General features: G+C 51.7%; 1 protein-coding gene across 1 annotated transcript; it reads left to right on the top strand.

Moving 5' to 3' along the window:
- Nucleotides 1–827: 827 nt before the first annotated feature.
- On the top strand, nucleotides 828–19,090 carry GPR156 (G protein-coupled receptor 156). The gene is made up of 9 exons (XM_069866877.1): nucleotides 828–965; nucleotides 3,490–3,626; nucleotides 7,864–7,999; nucleotides 8,893–9,003; nucleotides 10,177–10,302; nucleotides 10,851–10,946; nucleotides 14,199–14,435; nucleotides 16,284–16,442; nucleotides 17,038–19,090. Exons 1-9 carry the CDS (start codon nucleotides 861–863, stop codon nucleotides 18,196–18,198), a joined length of 2,268 nt encoding a protein of 755 aa, XP_069722978.1. The 5' UTR covers nucleotides 828–860; the 3' UTR covers nucleotides 18,199–19,090.
- Nucleotides 19,091–21,363: the final 2,273 nt, after the last annotated feature.

Consider the following 21,363-nt stretch of genomic DNA (forward strand, 5'->3'; position numbering starts at 1 on the left):
GGCCTATTAAAATCCCCACCAAAAAGAGAAATGAAAGAGGGAACAGAGGCAAAGGTGGTGCGAGGGGAACAGACACAGGCGGGGACAATACCTGGCAGCTAGAGTGCCAGGAGGGGCGGGGAGCACAGAGGTGCCAGGCTTTTAAATCTGCTTAATAAACAGCCTGCTCCTCAGCTAGCCAGGCTGCCACTTTAGCCAAACCAGTCGAAACATCTTGGTACACGCGTCATTCGAGCGTGTTCCTCTCCTACTCAACCAGGCCAGGGTTTAAGTCCCATTAAGTGATGACAACGCTTGTTGCTGTTTGTTGTTCTCATCACTTGCTGATTCTTTGCTGGAAGAAGGGACCACTTCAGGGAGCCGGCAGTGGCTGCTAGAGCGAGGCATCTGCAAAGATCCAACCTGGATTTGCACTGATGTGGGAAAATAGATTGGCAGAGGAAATCTGCAGCTTGGGGTGCAGCGGTGTCATTCTCTGGCTCAGTCCGACGTGGCACCCAGTTTCGGCTCTGCAACTGCTGTGTAGGGGCCACCATGACCCTGGTATGTGTTGGTTTGCAGGGTGGTGTAGCCAGGCCAGTATGACGCAGTGCTCTGGGGGGACCCATGCCCTGTGCTGACTCACTTCACTGCAGAGGACACGCCAAGGGATGCCAGGATTCTCCCCATCCTAGCTCTGAATGTGCGCTGCATCACTTTGGGTAAGCTCAGCCTCAGGCTTCCAGACCCACCCCTTCCCTACACCCTGATGACGGCAGAGAGGTCTGGCATATGCAAAGATTTCTTCTAGCTAGAGAAAGCCAACCCTCATCCTTCCATCAGGGACGAAACTGCAACTGGATGACGGCTGAGGATGTGCTATGGAGCCAGGGTTCAACTGCTCTGAGCTCTGTGATGGCAGCTTCAGTTTTGGCAGCCGGGAGCAGCAGCAGCGGGCACTGCAGGAGCTCTGCACTGTCACGGTGGTACGTATGGAGATGGGGGAGCATTCTGGGGCACAAGATTTGTTCTGCAGTAGATTTGGGTGGAGGGATGGAAAGAGGGGGGCACAGGGATGCAGCCACCAATCAATTCCAGTCCAGCCAAAGCCTATGTGCTGTCGCCTTCTGAGGTGGTCTCTGAAACAAGCCCTGCCTAGATGACACTGAGCAGTTAGGTAGAAGGCGAGGAAGCAGCCACAACAGCCATGTCATTTCAAGCAGCCCTTCCCATATATCACTTAGGAGTGGCTCGGGATGGCCTTCTCTGCCTTTGACCTTTTCCATCCCCTAGAACTTCAAAGTGCTTTTCAAATATGAATAGAGCAGGATTTAATTAAAAGTCATCATCTATAATAAATGGTACCTTCCCCCGCCCACTAAGCCAGTAGAAATGACACCAGGGTGTACTTAGTTGCAGTTGGCTCCACGTGAGGCCACTGGATGGACCAGCGAGGCTTGGCCTGCTCAGCTCTTCACCATGTTCTGCACAACCATGGGCCTTTAATTAGAGGACCTTAAGCTGTTTGGCTTTGGCATCTGCCTTACAATTAATATTCCCCCTGCTAGGGCCAGGATTTACTCCGCTCAGCAGCAAATGAAGCGCTCCATCAACTTCAAGTAGCATCAACATTTAGGGAAACAGCAGCTGTGGGGGAGGAGTGGGTTATGTTGGGAAAGGAAAGGTGGAGATCATGGGGGTGTTTCTGATCCCTGGGTGATTGCTGGGAAGAGAGTGCAGTAATGCTTCCAGCAGCAGCCAGAGGTGGATAATGGTAGTGGAGGCAGCTGGGAATGAAGCGTGAAAGCCCCAGGATGTAAGTCCACCCTGCTCACCTTCCTGGCAAAAAACATGTGTTACTTGACCAGGGCTTGACCAGGCAGAATGCAGAAATAGGATGGAGTTACAGCCTTGTACCAGCCCCAAGCAGCCTGATCAGCCCCTCTGAACTCCAGGCAAGTGGGAAAATGGCCCTGATCCATGCTGAATGATGCGGTTTTTGCACAGCCAGTCCTAGTGTGAGGGGAGGGAGACTGAACTGGCTGACCGTCTCCACTGTCTGGTGTGGTCTTCATTTCTGAGTCCGAAGACCTCCCAGGGGATGGGGAGATGGAAGGGGAGGTGGGGGACCAATTTGTGGGAGCGAGATTAATATCCTCCCTGGCATCCCTCCATGCTGCTGGAAAGCAGGGCTGAGTTGGGCATGCAGCTGTATCCCAGTACAGCGCAGCTCCATTGGCTCTTGGCTGGCTGTTGTCTCTCGGACTGGGGTTGTCCTTACCCAGCAGTTCTCCAGCGTGGCACCAGATGGTGAGCTGCCAGGAGCCCATGGATCAGCCATGCAGGTCACACATTTTTGTGTGAAGACCTTTGTGTCCAAGCTGTGCCTTGTTCTTGCTCCTCCAGAAGAGATGGAGCCTGGCTGGGGAAGAGGGAGATGAAGCATTGGCTCTCCCTGCAGATTTATTTCTAGCAAGGCTGGAAGCAGTAACAGCTCAGACCTTGAAAGAAAGATTGAGAGTTTGGGGCAGTGGCAAAAAATAGTCTTCTGCCATAGAAATTTCAGGCAGGTGCACTGAAATACTTGAGAAATGACTTAGCACCAGAGGAGTGCTAAGTAAAAGTCATGCTTTTTATAGAGGAAAAAAAAAAGTACCAGTATCATGCACACACAGTACGTGTGAACGAGCCCACATATGCACACTGTGGAATGTTGCTGAAGTATTTCAGATCTGCAGTGGTTTCTTGTTTCACATAGGCTCATTTTATCCATCCTGTGTTAATAGGGAAATAGCAGAGACTGTTTTCAAATGGAGAGTTAAACACAAAAGGCCACTTATGTGCAAGGAGAGAGGTGCCTCTATCGTACCCTCATTGGGAGTGTCCCTCAGCTAATGTTTTCCTGGGACCAAATGAGTTTCCAGCCAGCTGGAAGATGGGTGGAGCTGAGTTTGGTGTGTCACTACGTAACGCACCTGAAAAATGCTGTCCCACTCTCTTTTCTGCATTTTCTGCACTGACTGGCAGCTGGTTCCCAGTCACGTCAGCCAGCTGGTTGGCTACCTGCTGCGTGTCAGGGTAAGAGTGGGAGCCAAGGATGCCCTACCCAGCTTTCTGAAGAAGCATGCTGCAAACTGGGGTACCACAAGGCCTTTCTTCAGAGTATTCTTTCCAGAGAAGGGCAGTGTTTTCCCCTGTCCCGTAGCCAGGTCTGCTTGAGGTTTATGAGTCACTTGTACTGCTTCATTACATGTTTGGCTTGCTGGCCATAAGAAGAGGGCTCCTGTACTGCCCTCTCTTCCTGTGCACTCAGAAAGTGGCAGAGTATGCATTCTGTCTACATGTCTCCTTAGCCCTGAGAGCAGGTCTTGGTCTAGTGCTAGGGTGTCTGCTCATGAGGAGGTGTTTGGGAGATGTGATTTTGAGGCCTTTTTGGCTGAACAGGAGCACCTGTGGGACCAGCCATGCCAGCAACGTCCTCATCCTGCTCATCCCTTTTACCTCCCACAGACGTCATCTGACCACAGTGGGAAGAGCTCCCCATCCTTCTCCATTGCTCTCCTGGGAGTTGTGTGGACGTTGCTGACAGGAGGAGTCCTGCTAGCACTCTTCTTTCTTGTCTTCACAATCCGCTTCAGGAAAAACAGGTAAGGGCTTCTCTCTTCTGCTGTGAGAGCTCTCTTGAGCTGGGGCAGTGGGGTTGGGCTCCTTCAGGGCCAGGCTCTGAGCTCATGGCCAACTAAGGATCAGGAGGGTACAAGCATGAAGGGGCAGCTTAAGACAGGCAAGGGCAATGCCAGGGTTCTTGCAGATTTCTCCATCACATCCAGTGTTGATCATTGGTAGAAACAGTCTTGCTTGGTCTACTCCCTTCCTCCCCAAGCCAGACAGCTGCAAACGAGACAGAGCATGGATGCCCTCTGGCACAGCACAGGTAGCGGTGTATGGTCTTATCTTGAAGGTGCTATTCAATAAAACCATCAACAGGAGTGAGCAGCAAGAGAGCTGATCTTCTCCATTCCACAGCCTTGAGAGCATCGCTTTGAGCAGCATAGCTCCACAAGCAAAGCCATCACGCTTTCCACAGGTCACACATATCCTTCCTGCTGTTAAGCCACTCATAGATTGAAGATATTGCTAATCATTTTTGATGTTTTTGTCCATATTGGTGGGGAACATGATCTCCATTGGTGAGAGAAGCTGGTGGTGAAGTGCAGGCTTTCATTGGTGCTGTTCAGTGTGCACAAAGGATGTCCAAACTCCTGCTCCTCTGAATGCAGCATAAATCAAGTAAAATGCTTGTTGATTCCTCATAGTTCAAGCTGTCTCAGCCAGCACTGAGCTTTCCTCAGCCATTCTGGACATTTTACGTGCCTTCTTGCCACCTTCTCCTCAGCTTCATTGGTCCGTTGGTCTCTCAACTGCTTCTCCTACAGATATACATCTGTCTCCCAAGCTGCACCTGGCAAAGCCTTTTTGCTCCATGTGCCATTGTTTTGTAGAGAGGTCCATTGCTGGGACTCAGGAAAGAAAGGAGAGTTTACCACTTTTGGAAGAAGGGGCAGGCAACTCAAGAAGAGTACAGGGATCTCATTATGTCATGCAGAGATAAAATTAGAAATACAAAATCCCAGCTAGAGCTCAATCTGGCCACTGCTGGAAGAGATAACAGAAAATATTTTTACAAATACATTAACAACAAAAAGAGAGCCAAGGAGAATCTCCATCCTTTATTGGATGCAGGGGAAACATTGTCACCAACAATGAGGAAAAGCCTGAGGTACTTCATGCCTTCTTTGCCTCAGTCCTTAATAGTCAGAACAGTTATGCTGAGGGTATTCAGCCCCCTGCGCTGGAAGATAGGGACAGACAGCAGAATAAATTCCTCATAATCCAGGAGGAAGAACTTAATGACCTGCTATGCCACCTCAACACTCACAAGTCTATGGGGCTGGATGCAATCCACCAAAGAGTACTGAGAGAGCTGGCCGAGGAGCTCCCCAAGCCACTCATTTATCAGCAGTCCTGGTTAACGGTGGAGTTCCCAGATAACTGGGAGCATGCCAGTGTTCTCCCATCTACAAAAAGGATTGAAAGGAGGATCTGGGGGGACTACAGGCCTGTCTGCCTGACCTTGGTACCAGGGAAGATTTTGGAGTGGTTCGTCCTGAGTGCGCTCACCAGGTGTGTGCAGGGCAACCAGGGGATCAGGTGCAGCCAGCACAGGTTCATGAAGGGCAGGTCCTGCTGGACCTACCTGATCATCTTCTATAACCAGGTGACCCGCCTAGTGGATGAGAGAAACGCTGTAGATGTTATCTACCTCAGTTTCAGTAAAGCCTTTGACACTGCCTCCCACAGCGTTCTCCTGGAAAAACTGGCAGTTCATGATTTAGACAGGTGTACACTTTGCTGGGTAAAACACTGGTTGGATGGCCGGGCTCAAAGTTGTGGTGGATGGAGCTAAATCCAGTTGGTGGCTGGTCATAAGCAGCATTCCCCAGGGCTCAGTGTTGGGGCCAGTTCTTTTTAATATCTTTATCAATGATCTGGATGAGGGGATTGAGTGCTCCCTCAGTAAGTCTGCAGATGACACCAAATTGACACCTGCTGGAGGACAGGAAGGCTCTACGGAGGGACCTGGACAGGCTGGATCGATGGGTCGTTTGTATGGGTTTAACAAGACCAAGTGCCAGGTCCTGCACTTGAGTCACAACAACTCCGTGCAACTCTACATGGGGAAGAGCGGCTGGCAAACTGCCTGGTGGAAAAGGACCTGGAGGTTCTGGTTGACAGCCAGCTGAATGTGAGCCAACAGTGTGCTCAGGGTGGCCTAGAAGGCAAACAGCATCCTGGGTTGTACCAGAAGTAGTGTGACCAGCAGGATCAGGGAAGTGGTCGTGCTCCTGTATTCAGCACGGATGAGGCCACACCTCACATCCTGTGTCAGTTTTGGGCCCCTCACTGCAAGGACATTGAGGTGCTGGAGCGTGTCCAGAGAAGGGCAACGAAGCTGGTGAAGGGACTGGAGCACAAGTCTTAGGAGGAACAGACGAGGGAACTGGGGTTGGTTAACCTGGAGAAAAGGAGGCTGAGGGGAGAGCTTATCGCTCTCTACAGTTACCTGAAAGGAGGTTGTAGTGAGGTGGGTGCTGGTCTCTTCTCCCAATTAACAAGTGATAGGACAAGAGGAGATGGCCTCAAGTTGCAACAGGGGAGGTTTAGATTGGATATTGGGAAACATTTCTTTACTGAAAGAGTGGTGAAGCAGTGGCACAGGCTGCCCAGGGAAGTGGTGGAGTCTCCATCCCTGGAGATACTTGAAAGACATGTAGCTGTGGTGCCTTGGGACATGGTTTAGAGGGCATGGTGGGGTTGGGCTGACAGTTGGACTGGATGTTCTTAGAGGTCTTTTCCAACCTAAATGATTCTATGATCTGTATGCAGTCTGAGCTGCTGCTGTTCCAGTGCTCTGGTTGTGTTAACTCAGTGCTTCCAGTAACTGTTGTACAGTCAGGAGGGCCTTGCTTGCAAGGGTTTATTTTGAGCTCTGTGCCTGCTACGGTGCAGTAGCTGCACGACCTGCATCCCAGTCTCAAGCACTTGATTTACTGAAGCAGAGTGGCATCGAGTTCGTTGGCTACCTTAATTGATGACCAAATTATTTAGGCCTCCGAAGATATTTTCAGAGCGAATCTGTAATGAATGCATGTTATTTATTTGCACTGCGGCAAATAAATATGGGTTTGCCTACTGAACCTGGGAAGGCAAAGGAGACGTTTTCCAGCATGTGGCTTGGAGGGTGAGCTTTCCATGGAGGCTGAGGCTTGGCGAGGAAGGCAGGGAGGGAGAGGGCCAGGTTGAATCCCAGTCTGTGAGACAGCAAGCCAGGAAGGAGCTCAAGGGTAGAGAAATGCAGTGACTTTGCAGCAGATCAAAGGGACAGAGCTACACGGGCGGATGGCAGGAACTACAGCTTTTTCTTGATGGGCTTGCTGGAGAACAACAACAGGTTGGGAGAGATCTGTAGGCTGATTCTCCCCTCCCTGAATACAGTTGCAGGATTATGAGTGATGGGGTGAAATTACAGAGAGGGAAGCTGTAACATGAACATTGCTGGCTACTTCCTGAAGCTGAGACTGTGCTGAGGGTGGAGGTATCTCCTCAAAGGAAAGAACAGTGGAAAGAGCCTGTTCCTGGAGGCATTTGTGGCTGCTGTATGCAAAGCTTACTGCTGAGGACAGTCAGCCTGGGCTGTGCTGGTGAGGTTTTCTGCTTCTGCAGAGGACAGTGGAGGTAGATGTTGGTCTTGAACCTAGGGGACCGAGGTGGATGCTGTGCTGTGCTTCCCCGTGGCTCTGTGCCTGTGTGGGGATGGGTGGCTGGAGCTTGTGCTGGCACGGCTGCACAGCTCTGCATGCCTGGCACAGGCACTGGTACCAGAGAGACCTGGCTGTGGGTGACCCTGTCTTCTTTGCTGCTAAAAGCCCATGGCCCCCCACAGTTTTGTCTGTAGAGATGCCAGCTTGAAGCTGCCTCAGGGATGCTTTTCTGTCCTGCAGATCCATGCTGGATGTAGAAGTGCCATGAGGCAAACCTGGTACCCATCTGTTTTGGGGAGAAGGGATCTTGCTCTCCCACAGGAGTGTTGGGGTAGGGCAAAACAAATATTTTAAGGATAGTGAAGCACTCCAGCAGTATAGGGAAGAGGTTGGGGTGTGCACCATAGAGCAATGGCTGAGCTTTTGGAGGAGCTGTGAACATCAGGGGCTAGGGGTGGGACAGTGGCATTCCTTGTGGCCGTTATCATCCCTGTAAGGGGGCCTTGCCAGTGGTCATGACACTTAGTAACTGTCACCGCCTTCCCTGCTTTGTTTCCTGGAGGATCGTGAAGATGTCCAGCCCCAATCTCAACATTGTGACCTTGCTGGGCAGTGGCTTGACTTACACTAGTGCTTACCTCTTTGGGATTCAGGAGCAGAGCCTGTCATCTGGAGACTTGGTGGAAAAGCTTATTCAGGTGAGCAGGGGGCTTTGCTGGGATAAGTGCCGTCACACATACACATGTGTAAATATACGTGCATGTTTGTACCTGCTCTCTCTTAGCTGCAGCCTGTCACCACCTCATTGCTGGGCACATCAAGCCAGCTTGTGGTTTCCACATACACAAAATGCAACCAGATGCTTTCCATCTGAATGGCCTTCACTGTCTGTGCAAACCACAGCCACGCCCGGGGGGGGGACCGCAAGGCAGTTTCCCAGGGGAGAGAGGGCAGCGCCTGTAGCAGCTGCCCCAGGGTCAGGGAGCTGGCTGGGCTTGTGAAAGTGCAGTAGGGAGAGGGCAGCCTGAAGGGAGATGGAATCCTCTGCACAGCCACTGCCCAACATGGCAAAGGTGCTGTGAGGTTGCAAGCAAGTTTTTTGGCTGCAAAGCAGATCTTTATCAAAACAGTGACCAGCATGACGATCCCCTGTGTCCTGCCCCAGGGCAGCCACCCTGCCAGGCTGGAGACTGGACATGCAGCTGCGTGGGAGAGTGGGACATAGGAGAGAGCTCACCCTGCCCTCCTGCTCAGCTGCTGGGCTGAGGATAATTAGCAGAGGTGCCAGTGAGTGATTTATTGGTGCTGGGATCCTCCGTGCCCCTGCTGCTTCCAAGCTGCCTGCTCCTCCAATGAGGGCCCCTTGGGGTGGGGAGAAAAAGGCAGGCAGCAAGCATGCCGGCAGAGGAAAACACACCTTTTAATTTATTTCACCCTGTGCTCAGCTTTCTAGTATCCGATATGACCTACCAGTTGACCATGGACATTCCCACCCATAGTTATGGCATCCCTGGGTGGGAGGGAGGGTGCAGGGTGTCCCTGCAAGCCCCACAGGTGCTCATTCAGCTCCCTTGCTCTGTGCCCCTGGCAGGTGCGGCTCTGCCTGCTGTGTGTGGGGACCTCCCTGGTGTTTGGCCCTGTCCTGGGGAAAAGCTGGCGGCTTTACAAGGTGTTCACCCAGCGGGTGCCGGACAAGCGGGTGGTAAGTACACAGCACCTGGGGAGTAGGGGGCAAACTCCCCAAGGGGGACAAACACCAGCAAGCCCCAAACTGGTATGGAATAGCAGATAAAAGTGGCACATGACAGGAATGGGTGCCGCAATCATAGGTCTTGTTTCACACCTAACTGGGTATGGGCTCCTCATTTATTCCTGTGCAGTGAGGCAGGAGGTTTTCCATTCTACAGGCAAGTGGGTGCCCTCTCAGGGCTGCCTGTTCCCTGATGGAGTCCCAGCCACATCACCAACCAAGATCTTGTTCTTATTTTACCTTGGCCGCATGCCTTCATTATGCTACACACCAGTGTTTGTGTCCAGGTCTGGGCTGATTGGTAAATCAATAAAAAAAATAAAGCAGGTGTCCTCAAGGGCATTTAATGTCAGGTCATCCCCAGATGCATCTGATCCCCTTTTGAAAGGCAAGAGCACTGTGTACTCCTCTGCAGCACTGAAGGAAGGGGATACAGCAGCTGGGAGGAAGATGGGAGCCACATATATTAATTTGTGCATGTAACAGTGCACTTAACAGCTTTCAGTGGCCACTTCCCAGCAGCAAAATAGTAGGTCTCAGATGAAAAGTGAGATGAGAAGGTTTTCCGGGGAACAGGGTGCCAACGAGGACACCCATTCCTGAGGCGCTGTGTTAGGTATTTAAGGGACAGGTGGAGGTGTTTAAGGGACGGGTGGTTGAGGTGCTGAGGGGCATGGTTTAGTGATTGATAGGAATGGTTGGACTCAATGATCCGGTGGGTCTTTTCCAACCTGGTGATTCTGTGATTCTATAAACTTGCAAAATTATAAACCTACCAGCCTTTCCCCCTCATTTTTTGTCTTTGCTTGTGATGTATTATCATAAGGGATGATACTTTTGTTCTGGAAGAGCTGTTTTCTGTTACAGCATTTGCCAGATAGCTACACTGTTGGGGAGAGCTTATAGCTGACCCCATGCTTGATTAGGTCTCCAAGACTTTGGGAGCTGTAGACAGAGATCCTGTGGCCAGCTCAGGTGTAGGTGAACTGTTGGATTCCATATTGGAGAAAGTATTAGGATGGACGTCTCCCTTGGAAGAAACAACCAGAAAGAGACTGAAGGGAATGGAGGATATTGGTGTCCAGTTCCCCTCCATGGCCACACTTACTTCTTGCTTGCTTGCAGATTATCAAAGACCTCCAGTTGCTGGCAATGGTGTCAGCATTGGTGCTGGCAGATGCTGTGTTGCTCCTGACGTGGGTATTCTCTGATCCAGTCCAGTGTTTCCGAAGCCTCAGCGTCTCACTGCGGGTAAAAGGATGAGGAGGGGTTGTGGAACATTGCTCCATGTTCTGTCTGATCTCTGTCGACAAAGTTGGTGATGGTCAGGCATTTGAAGGTGCTGTTTAAAAAAAAAAAATAGAAAGGAAAAACAAGACAGAAAGTCCTCTGGGTGCTCCGGGTTGGGTTTATGTCTGGCCTATTGCAGGGATAAGGGTCCGCAGCAAAATTTTGACGTTTGTACACCCAGAGCTGGCAAGAAATAGCTACTTGCAGGGCTTTGGTTTGCCAAGCAGTGCAGTCTGGTGGATGGTCTTGACCAGCCCTTGCAGGTCACTTAGGTTGCACAGGGGAGAGGTCCATGGCATCTGCAGGTGCTTTAGAGAAAGGTTTAACTGGCCCTGTTGGCAACAAAGTGTCAGAATCTTCCTCACTTTGACCCTCTGTCCCCGGAAGCACCTGTTTTAGCCTTTTCTTTTAGAGAGGGAACACGCTGAGATGCATAGACCTGTCTGTCCATCAGTCTCTGCCTGCCCCTGGGCTGCAGCCTTCACTTCTACCTTCCCCTTGCCTTCTAGGTGACAGAGAAAGGCATGACCTGCTCAGTGAGCCGGGTGCAGTCCTGCGCATCGCTTTATTCTGATCTTTGGCTTGTTCTCATTTTAGGGTTTAAGGTACGTAACTTCTTTATTGATTCTTGTGTTATATCTTGCCTCCTCTTACAGCCCAAGCTGTTCAGCAGCATTTGTAATTTCACTGCCCTTCCAAGCTACATGCCTATTGCACAATCCAGCTACTCCTGTTCATCGTGCGGGCAGTCCACAGTCTCAGTACAGAGTGGGGGATGATGTGATTTTGAGAGTTGCCCTGCAGAGAAGTACTTGAGGGTGCTAATTGATAAGAAGCTTGACATGAGCTGGCAGTGTGTGCTCACAGCCCAGAAGGCCAACCATATCCTGGGCTGCATCAAAAGAAGCGTGGCCAGCAGGGTGAGGGAGGTGATTCTGACCCTCTATTCCTCTCTTGTGAGACCTCATCTGGAGTATTGTGTCCAATTCTGGAATCCTCAACATAAGGAGGATATGGAATTGTTGGAACAGGTCCAGAGGGGGGCTACAAAGATGATCAGGGGGCTGGAGCACCCTCCCATATGAGGATAGGCTGAGAGAGTTGGGCTTGTTCAGCCTGGAGAAGAGAAGGCTCCGAGGAGAGCTTATAGCAACCTTCCAGTACCTGAAAGGAGCCTACAAGAAAGCTGGAGAGGAACTTTTTACAAAGGCTTGTAGTGATAGGACAAGGGGCAATGGCTATAAGTTGGAGAGGGGAAGATTTAGACTAGACATAAGAGGAATTTCTTCACGGTGATGGTGGTGAGGCACTGGCACAGGTTACCCAGGGAAGTTGTGGATGCCCCGTCCTTGGAGGTGTTCACGGCCAGGTTGGACGGGGCCTTGGGCAGCCAGGTCTAGTGGGATGTGTCCCTGCCTGTGGCAGTGGGGGTCAGAACTAGATGATCTTCCCTTCCAACCCAAACCATTCTATACTTCTATGATCTTGCAAGCCCACCCATCTCCAATCCTTCCCAACTTGATGTTTTCTTTCATTCCCTTGTAAAAGCCCTTTTCCCCTGCATAGCCACCACTTTTACACACTCCATGCGCGTACTGTCTCTTCAGTTCTCTCCCTGCAACTCTCCACACACCATACATCTCCTTTCTTAAAAATTGTGTCTTACTGTCTTCTAAAGCCCTCTTTTTCCATAAAGCCTAAGGTGACCATCCACCGCAGTGATGCACTTGGCAGCTCAGTCCCTCAGTCCTCTGACTCCAAGTCAAGGAGGTGCTGATGACAAGTGCTTGGTGTCTGCCTTTACGGGATGTGTATCAGCTTAATTATACCACTGAGATACACTTTCACTGGTGTAGCCTTGCATGTGGCCGTTCTTATTGCAGCAGAGTTAGTTATTCTGATGTAACTATGTAGGTATAATTATCGCTGTAATTATCTGTGGTCTCATGTGTCGCTGGGCTGGCAGAGGCTGGACGCATTTCAGAAAGCTGATGTTGATGAAGCTTGTGAGATCACAGCCTTTCTTGAGGAATGGCTCCATCTCTGCGTGCAGTACAGGCAGTTCCTTTCTGACTCACCATGATATAATGCTCATTGACCACCTGCCTCAAGTCCTAGGAAAAAGAGCACAGCTAAGTCCTTCCCCCCTCCACACTTCATTTTAAAGACATTTTTCTAGCCTTTCCTTAAAAGTCTTTTGGCACTAGGGACTGTAGGCGTTCTGTGGGCTCAGTACTGTGTTTCCACCTCCAGTTTTGTCCACAGTTTGTCTTAGGGTTTAGACAGGTAGCTCTTTTGCCTATGGCTCCTACAGATTGCTTTTTGGAATAAAACATCCCCAATCCCAGGTAGTCTTCGTTAGAGTTGTGTTGAACCTGACCCTGATCCGATCTACCTACTGGTCACGGGGGTCGGGGAGTTATTTCTTTAGTAGTTTCTCTGGCGTTAATCTGGATTTACACTAATGTGAGAGTAGGCTCTATTTGTGCATGCACGTAGCACTTCTTATCTTCCACAGCATTAATGTGCTCAGCCCTATGTGAAGCCGCTCAATGTATTATCCCGATTTTACTGGCACAGAGCAATGAACAGGAATGTTTTGCCAAGGACATGCCTGGAACTAGGACCAAAGCCCTCTGCTCAAGATTAAAACAAATAAATAAACAAACAAAAAATATAGTTCTGTGTTTACTGAAAGTCCTAGTTTACTGGACAGCAGTGCTGTTGTCTGTATCCCAGAACAGATTATATGAATTTTAAATAGGACTTTAGTGCTGTTTTGTTCTTGCTCAATGCTTGGGAGTGGGCTTGCCTCTGGGCCATGTATTTGGAAGTGCCCCGTGGTGAACATGGTTATGATACAGTGCAGATCCTAAGAATCAGGATTGGGCATAAGTCTAGTTCCTAGCAAGGCAGGTCTCACTATTACGACCCGTTCTTCATGGTGCGCTGAAGCTGAGAGTCTCACCAAAATCACATTCCCTGTATTCAGGGTGCTTGCATGAGCAGGGATTTTATTAGATAGTGTTTCCAGGGGATCCTGAAGGTAGACCATGCCCTGTGCAACAGAGATGGGCAAAAAGCACTCAGTGTTTCCTGTCAGTGTGCCCCAAGAAAGGAGAGATTCAGCCTGCTGCTTAGTTTAATCCTGAGCACACTGGAAAGGTGCCTGTGAGACACTTGAGGGGTGGCATGGTGAGGAAGCCTGCTGTAAAACAACTGACCCCCTCTGGGGTGGCAGAAGATCTCTGTGTACAGAGCAGTCCTTTTTGCCCCCAGTAGAATCAGGTAGGAAACGGCAAAGGGAAGGGAGAATCACAGACAGTAGTTTCCTGGTTTTCTGTTTAAAGAGGCACCAAGTACATCCTCTTCCTTCCAGTCTAAACCTCCACTTCCGCCTTGGTTTTTCTTTCTGAATTGTCTTTGTGCTCCTTCAGAGTTATGTGTTGATGGCCCCTCACCGCCACATCCCTCCCCAGGTCTGTCCATCTTTGCTGTTCCTGCTCTAGGCTGTCCAAGGAAAGATTTTCACATCTTGTCTCTCCTGGCCATGCCCTGCTCTGTGGCATCACCTGCTGACCTGACCCTCAGCTCCCCATGCTCCTCAGCTGGGACCCCCGTGGGCCACCAGTGCCATCATTCCTGCCCTCCCAGCTCCACCTCTGACCAGCAGCAGCGTGCTGGGCATTTGCTGTGGCATCACCACTGCACACTGAAAGTTTGCATTATAGATCAAAGAGCATTAATTAGGATTGCACTGAGTGTATCTGAGCTCACCAGGCTTGGTACAAGGTGGGGGTTGATGCCATCAGGCTGTAATTTTCCACGCTCTGGAAACCTCTTTTTTCTGCTTCCAGAGTATCCTCCTACTGTATGGGACCTACTTGGCCGGTCTGACCGAAAATGTCAGCTCCCCGCCAGTCAACCAGTCTTTGACGCTCATTGTCGGGGTCAACCTCGTTTTCCTGGCTGCTGGCACTGTCTGCTTAGTCCACCGCTTCTTTCGCACTTGGGACAACTTGCTGTTTGGTTTTACCTCTGGAGGCATCTTTGTGTGTACAACAACGATCAATTGCTTCATCTTTGTCCCACAGGTATGTTGCCACCTCTGTCCCACCTGGAAGCAGGCACATTTTGGAGTTTAACAACAGCAGCTGAGTGGGCCAAAGCACTTATTTTCCTGCTTCTTTCCCGAAGTGTTTGGGCTTACTTGCAAGTCCTGATGGCTTTGCTTTCCCAAGCAAATCCCCTGAATTTCCAAGGAGCTCAGGCGCATTGTAGAAATGTTGCTCAGAAACCTTCCTGCAAGAGCATGCTCTGGATAGCAGCCACACAGGGGACGTGCATGGAGGCGAAGCAGTTGCTGCTTTCCTCCTCTTCCATATGGGTGATGGGATTGGTCCTTTGTGCAGTTGTCCTCATACTCTACACGCCTGCTCCCACTGAGGATTTCTGCCCATGACAGGGGTGGAGATGGGCTCTGGCAATCCAGATGGTCTTGCTAGGCACAGAGGCTTCAAATCCACCAGCAGGTTCCCAGGAGAGGCTGTCCTCCTCTGCACTCTTGGAGGAGGAAGCTGGACTTCTCTGCAGGCGAGGGGGAGGACATGGGGATGTTTTAAGGAAGTCTTTTGTGGTGAGTCAAGGCTCTTCTGCTTCCTGTGTCCTCCAAGAGTAGCCTGGTGTGCCTGGCCATGACATAGAAGGGAAAATGCTCCCATTGTTGCAAGGAGAGGAAACAGTTGTTTACTCAGTGTTATGTTTGGAGGGATGTTTGGGCTCAAGGAAATGAGGTGAGAAAGGGAGGAAGAGGTGAAGCTGAAGAAAGAGCAGATCTGGGCATAGAAGGCTCGGGGGAATCTCACCGATGTGTATAAATACCAGTGGGGGTGGAGTGGGGAAGGGGGAGCCAGGTTCTTCTCAGTGGTGTCCACTGACAGGACAGAGGACAATGAGGACAAACTGAAACACAGGAAATTCTTTTTAAACATCAGAAAAAGGGGATTTTTTTTTTCCCTGTGAAAATTGTAAAACACTGGAGCAGGTTGCCTGGAGAGGTTGGGCAGTCTTCATCTTTGGAGTTACTCAAAACCCAACCGGACACAGTCCTGGGCAGCCTGCTCCAGCTGATTCTGCTTAAGCGGCAGGGTTGCAATAGATGATCTCCAGAGATCCCTTCTTACCACAGTTGATGCGGTATAACTGCGGAGTCCCAACTCACTAGATGACCAGCCCTTGGGAGCAGGGACCAAACCTCCTCTGAAAAGAACCAAGTCTACTGGCGATGCTCTGCCAAGCACGAGGTCTGTTGGAGCGAGGGCAGAGGAGCTGGTTAGCTGTGCTTGCATTCTGCCTGTACTATTTTTCTGCTGAAGCCTCGGGGCCTTGAACATTTTATTTAAGTTAGATCTTTTAATTCATCAGCTTGTTTTTCCTAATGGGCTTGCCCTTCTATTGCTCATCTGAGATCGATGAGCAGCTGGAGCTGGGCTGCGCAAAGCTTCAACACAGACACAATATGAAAAAACGGATACTGAGCGTTGCTGGTTTTCAGCTTGTCACTGGTGATTCGGGAATAAGGAGGCATGTGTGACACTGTCTTTGTCTGTCACAGAGTCAGGGAGTGAGGAGAAGGGGGAAGGGGCTTTTACAGCTTGCTTAGAGGTTACAGCACAGGCAGCCACTGATTCTCCCTGCATTAAAAGCCAGAGGCAGGGACAGAGTAGGGCTCAGATAAGTGAGAGACTCCAAGAGACGCTGCAGCCCCTTGCCCCGCTGTCTCTTGCCGTCTGTCTCTGCTCCTCCATCACACCCTCCCTGCCTTTGTGTTCTTTCCATCCCTTTCCATCCCTTTGTCTCCTTCACGCTCGAGCTGTGCCTGCCTCCTGCCGCGTCGGCAGGGGCTGTGCATGCTGTGTGGATAACGCCCTCTTCTTCCCCAGCTCAAGCAGTGGAAAGCCTTTGAAGAAGAAAGCCAAACTATGAGCCACATGGCAAAATATTTCACCAGCCCAAGCAGGAGCTGCCGCTCTGTGTACAGCGAGGAGCAGCTCTACCAGCTGATAGGGGAGAAAAATGCCATGAAGCGACTGCTCACTGAGGTATGGGGCTCTACCAACCCCCTCGGCCATGCCGGCTTCTCCCTTTCCCTTTTGTGGGCTGAAGGCTTTGCAGGGTGGCAAGCCCTTCCTTACCCCGTGGTCCACAGTGGCTTTCCTCCTCTGGCTTCTCTCCGGAGGGAAAGAGCCACTTTGTTTTGTCACATCACTATGCCCCCCACAGTGCCAAAATTTAGGCATGATCCAGAGGGTTTCAAAAAAACATGGAGAGAGAAGAGCAGGAGAGCCTGGTTTCCACAGCCCAGTCATGGTTAATTTAGAGGGGAGATGCTCTGTCTCAGGAAATCCCCCAGCCTCCTGCTCCCTTGCCCGCTGTGCATGGACAGGAGAGCCTGGCTTACAGAGCCACCTGCTGTGGTGCCTTGCTTCCCACATCTGCATCTGGAGGGCTCTGGGGTGCTCCAGGGGAGAAAGAGGTCACACGCACTGCCAGTGTGGTTCTTGTGGGCCAAACCTGCAAACCTGTCTCCACGCTGCCTCAGAGCACCTCTCTGTGCCGAGAGGGGCTGTTTGTTTTGCTTCTCAGGCAGCAACGTTTTTGTACCCTGCACTTGACAAACCTATTTGTTTGATGCAGAAAAATGCCATGATCGAAAGCCTGCAGGAGCAAGTGAGCTGTGCCAAGGAGAAGCTGATGAGGCTGATGTCTGCGGAAGGCAGCTGCGACCCCCCCACGCTGACAGCAGTTCCCTGCAGCCAGAGCTCAGGGTGGTGCAGGGATGCGCCAGGGGACCACTGCCCCGCAAATCCAGAGCAGGATGGGTGGCAGCCTCCCCGCTTGCTGGCTACACCGCCTCCTTGCAGTGATGCTCAGGACCTCCAGAAACATGCAACCCATCAGCCTGTTTGCTCTCAGACGCTGCTTTTTGACATTGGGGACAGCCTTGAAAATAGCCCAAAAGACACTGAGGAGCACAGGACACCAGAGCAGCTACGGGGCCAGGACGTCTCAGCTGGCAAGGCTTGGGAGTCATCCCCCAAAGTCAGCTATGTCAGCAGTGAGAAGCTGCGGGAAATCTTGCAAGAGCTGAGTCTGGATGGCAAAATCTACAGCCCAGCCTTACGTGGGGGGCCCCCATGCAGCCAGGGCCCTCAAGGCGAGCAGAGAGGAACGTGGAGGGGCCAGGAGGGCTACCCATACATCCACACGCCCCTCAGTCCATACCTAGCGAGGCGGCGGCGAAGGAACCCACTGCCTCCTGCCTCCACCCGCTTCCCTGGGCATGTATCTCCTCACGCCGGCCGTGAGATGAAGGAAGCAAGCGGCTGGGGCTGTGGGGAGTCAGCACGTGCCTCCTTGGGGAGGGAAGGGGAGATGGCTGGTGGAGGGCTTCTTCACTCACCAGCATTGTCCCCTCCAGCCATCCCCGAGGAGGTCTGCCTCCAGCCAGAAGGTTGGTCAGAGTGGCCAGAGTCCCAGGGTGCTTCCCCGTGCCTCCCACAGGAGCAGCAGCGACGGCAAGGTGCTCCAAGGGGACCCATTGAGCCCTCCCTGCGCTCACTATACTATTACCCGGACTCTGACTCCAGCAGCAGCACCAGCTCTGAGGAGATGTTCCACGGCTGCCACCGGCCCTGCTGTGAGGTCTGCTTCCAGAGCCCACGTGGCTCCCTGGCCAGCAGTAGCACAGACACGGACACAGAGCCCAGCGAGTGCCTGGGCCATCGGACAGAGCACCACAGTGGGCTCCAGCCTGTGGTGAATTTTAAAGAAGATCTGAAACCCACCTTTGTGTGACTGCAAGCACACTCTTGCCCCAAACGCCCCCCTGCCCCTGAAAATGTTGCTTGTTTTCAGCAATGCTAGAGCCATGTGCCCCTCTGAGGGATGCATCTTGCTCTGGCATCTGGGGGTGAGAAATGAATCTTGCCCTGCTTTGGGTTGCTGTCAGCCCCAGCCCAGTCAGCAGTGACTGCGTTTGACTGAGAGGTGGTTGATATCACTCAGGGAGGATGGCAGTGGTTTTGTCTTGGCTGCTTCTGGCAGCTGCCTGTGCCCTGCAGGTACCATGTCTGTCCATCCCTGTGCCAGCAGTGGGAAGACTGGGGCTGGCTGGCCTATGAGAGCCCAAACTTCATTTCAAAGAGGTTCCTCTGCAAGCACTGGGTGATTTGCACTGGTGGGGAGAAGCACTGCATCTCAGAAACATGCAGCAGACAGGCAGACAGACAGAGGACTCCTTCCCCCAAGGTAGCCGATGCCAAGCCTCCCACCAGCATCCCACCCAGCAAGAAACTGGAGACAGCCAGATTCTAGGAATAGCTGCAGGCTCCCACTAACCTGGAGTACTGCTCCCTGGCAAAGCAAGGAGCTCAGAGTGGGGATGGGGAGGCCTTTGGGGGAGGGGGTTTTGGTAGTGTCTGAGTGAGAAAATGGTGCCATCCCTGGACGTGTCTTTGCGTTTTGTCTAATTCAGCTGCGTGGTCATGGGTGAGACTTGGGTCAGAAGGGAAAGGCAAGCTAGCACTTGTAAAAGAGGACCTGAAAAGGTTTTCCCTTTTTTGCCTTGATTTCCTGGGGCTTGTGCCCTTCTGTATGCCTTTGTAAGGATGATGTAGTCTGGAATGAGGTTTGTTTCAATTAATATTATTGTATTTTTGTCTTGGAAATATCAAGAACAGTAAATCCAGTGTGCTTGCTTTTGTTGGGATATTTGTGAGGGCGTTTCAGCATATCGTTGCTTCCACAGGAGAGGTTTGGGATGCTGAGATCCAACACCCAATACCTAAAACAACTTCTGGAGAAAGACTTTGTTGAAAGGGCAGGTGATAGAAATCCCACATTTGAACTATGTGTGTTAGCTCTGCCCTCTCTGTTACCCTTTATAATGGTGAAATCCCTCACTGCTGGGTCCTAACAATAGTCCCATAGCCTCTTTTCATTCCTAAAATGAAAATACCCCCGAGGGTGATCCCAATTTTCTTTTTGTCATCTTTAGCTAAGAAAACCCAGTTTCCTTCATCATTTTTTCTTTCATTCTCTCAGAGCTCCCTGAGCCCCTATGGCTTGGGGCTGCCTGGTAGGCTCTGGCCTGGGTGAGATGCATTGACTGGGTGTCTCCTGCTGCTGTGAGGCAAATCCCCAGTGGGGACCAGAGCCAGAGAAGCCCAGACAGGGGGTGGGAGCGTGGAAAGATGTAATCATGGAAAGTTGTCCGTGGTCCCAGCAGAATGGAAAGCTGCAAGCTCAGCCCTTGCTGGTGCAGAAGGATGCTGAATGGCTTTAAATTGTTAGGAGGAAGATTGCTCTCTACAACTACCTGAAAGGAGGTTGTGGAGAGGAGGGTGCTGGCCTCTTCTCCCAAGTGACAGGGGACAGGACAAGAGGGAATGGCCTCAAGCTTTGCTAGGGGAGGTTTAGGTTGAACGTTAGGAAAAAAATTTTCATGGAAAGGGTCATTGGGCACTGGCAGAGGCTGCCCAGGGAGGTGGTTGAGTCACCTTCCCTGGAGGTGTTTAAAAGATGGGTGGATGAGGTGCTAAGAGGCATGGTTTAGCATTTGATAGGAATGGTTGGACTCGATGATCCGGTGGGTCTCTTCCAACCTGGTGATTCTATGATTAGGAAGGAAATCTTCAGGAGGAGGGTTGCCCAGGGAAGCTGTGGCTGCTCCATCCCTGGAGGTGGATGGGGCCTTGGGCAGCCTGGTCTGGTGGGAGGTGTCCCTGCCCATGGCAGTGGGGTTGGAACTGGATGATCTTCAAGGTCCCTTCCAACCCAAATCATTCTATGGTAATAGGGAAGGGGTTAGGAAGGCATTCTGCAGCTTGCCCATCCCTACCACTTCCTCAGGCACCCCGAAAAATCAGATTTCATCTTCTCAACCCACCCTGTGCCGCGCAGAAAGCGCTCACGTGGAGCCAGAAAACGCTAAGCCTTGTCCCCTTGTCGCCCTCGCAGAGCAGCAGCGCTCTGCGAGGGCGCAGCCGGTGATTTATTTATAACCATCATTTATTCGAGAGGTCGGGGAAGGGGAGGAGGGGGAGGTTCGCGGGCCCCTTCCCCGCTGCAGCGCTGGGGAAAAGCCGCTGCAGTTTCGCAGCGCTCGCAGCAGGGGCTGCTGCTGCCCCAGCGGGTGCTGCGAGCTGCGGCTCCGGGAGGGGCGCGGGGCAAGGTCCTGCACCTGGGTTGGGGCAATCTCAAGCACAACTACAGGCTGGACGGGTTATTGATTAAGAGCAGCTCTGAAGAGAAGGACTCGGGGGTGTAGGTGGATGGGAAGCTCAACATGAGCCGCCAATGTGTGCTTGCAGCCCAGACAGCCGACCATATCCTGGGCTGCAGCTAAGGAAGTGTGAGCAGTAGGGTGAGAGAGGGGATTTTACCCCTCTGCTGTGCTCTGGTGAGGCCTCACCTGGAGTCCTGGCTTCAGTTCTGGAGTCCTCAGCACAGGAAGGACATGGAGCTGTTGGAGCAAGTGCAGAGGAGGGCTACAAAGATGATCAGAGGGCTGGAGCACCTCCCACGTGAGGACAGGCTGAGAGAGTTGGGCTTGTTCAGCCTGGAGAAGAGAAGGCTCCAGGGAGACCTTATAGCGACCCTCCAGTACTAAAAGGGGCTATAGGAAAGCTGGGGAGGGGCTCTTGATCAGGGAGTGCAGGGATGGGATAAGGTTTTAAGCCAAAAGAGGGCAGATTTAGATCAGACCTTAGGAAAAAAATGTTTTCCTGTGAGAGTCGTGAGTCCCTGGCACAGGTTGCCCACCTAAGTTGTGGATGCCCGACCCCTGGAGGTGTGGAAGGCCAAGCTGGATGAGGCTTTGAGCAACGGGATCCAGTGGGAGGTGTCCCTGCCCATGGCGGGTGGGGTTGGAACTGGCTGATATTTAAGGTCCCTTCCAACCCAAACCATTCTATACAATATGGGCCAAAGCCACTTTTCCAAACAGGCTGATTTCTCTCC

This window comes from Phaenicophaeus curvirostris, chromosome 1 (assembly GCF_032191515.1).
Source record: "Phaenicophaeus curvirostris isolate KB17595 chromosome 1, BPBGC_Pcur_1.0, whole genome shotgun sequence".
Classification (NCBI taxonomy): Eukaryota; Metazoa; Chordata; class Aves; order Cuculiformes; family Cuculidae; genus Phaenicophaeus; species Phaenicophaeus curvirostris.

Coding starts and splice junctions, on each gene's coding strand:
- GPR156 (XM_069866877.1), top strand. CDS start 861: ATGGAGCCAGGGTTCAACTGCTCTGAGCTCTGTGATGGCAGCTTCAGT. Junction 966..3,489: donor AGCTCTGCACTGTCACGGTG/GTACGTATGGAG, acceptor TACCTCCCACAG/ACGTCATCTGACCACAGTGG. Junction 14,436..16,283: donor GCTTCATCTTTGTCCCACAG/GTATGTTGCCAC, acceptor CTTCTTCCCCAG/CTCAAGCAGTGGAAAGCCTT.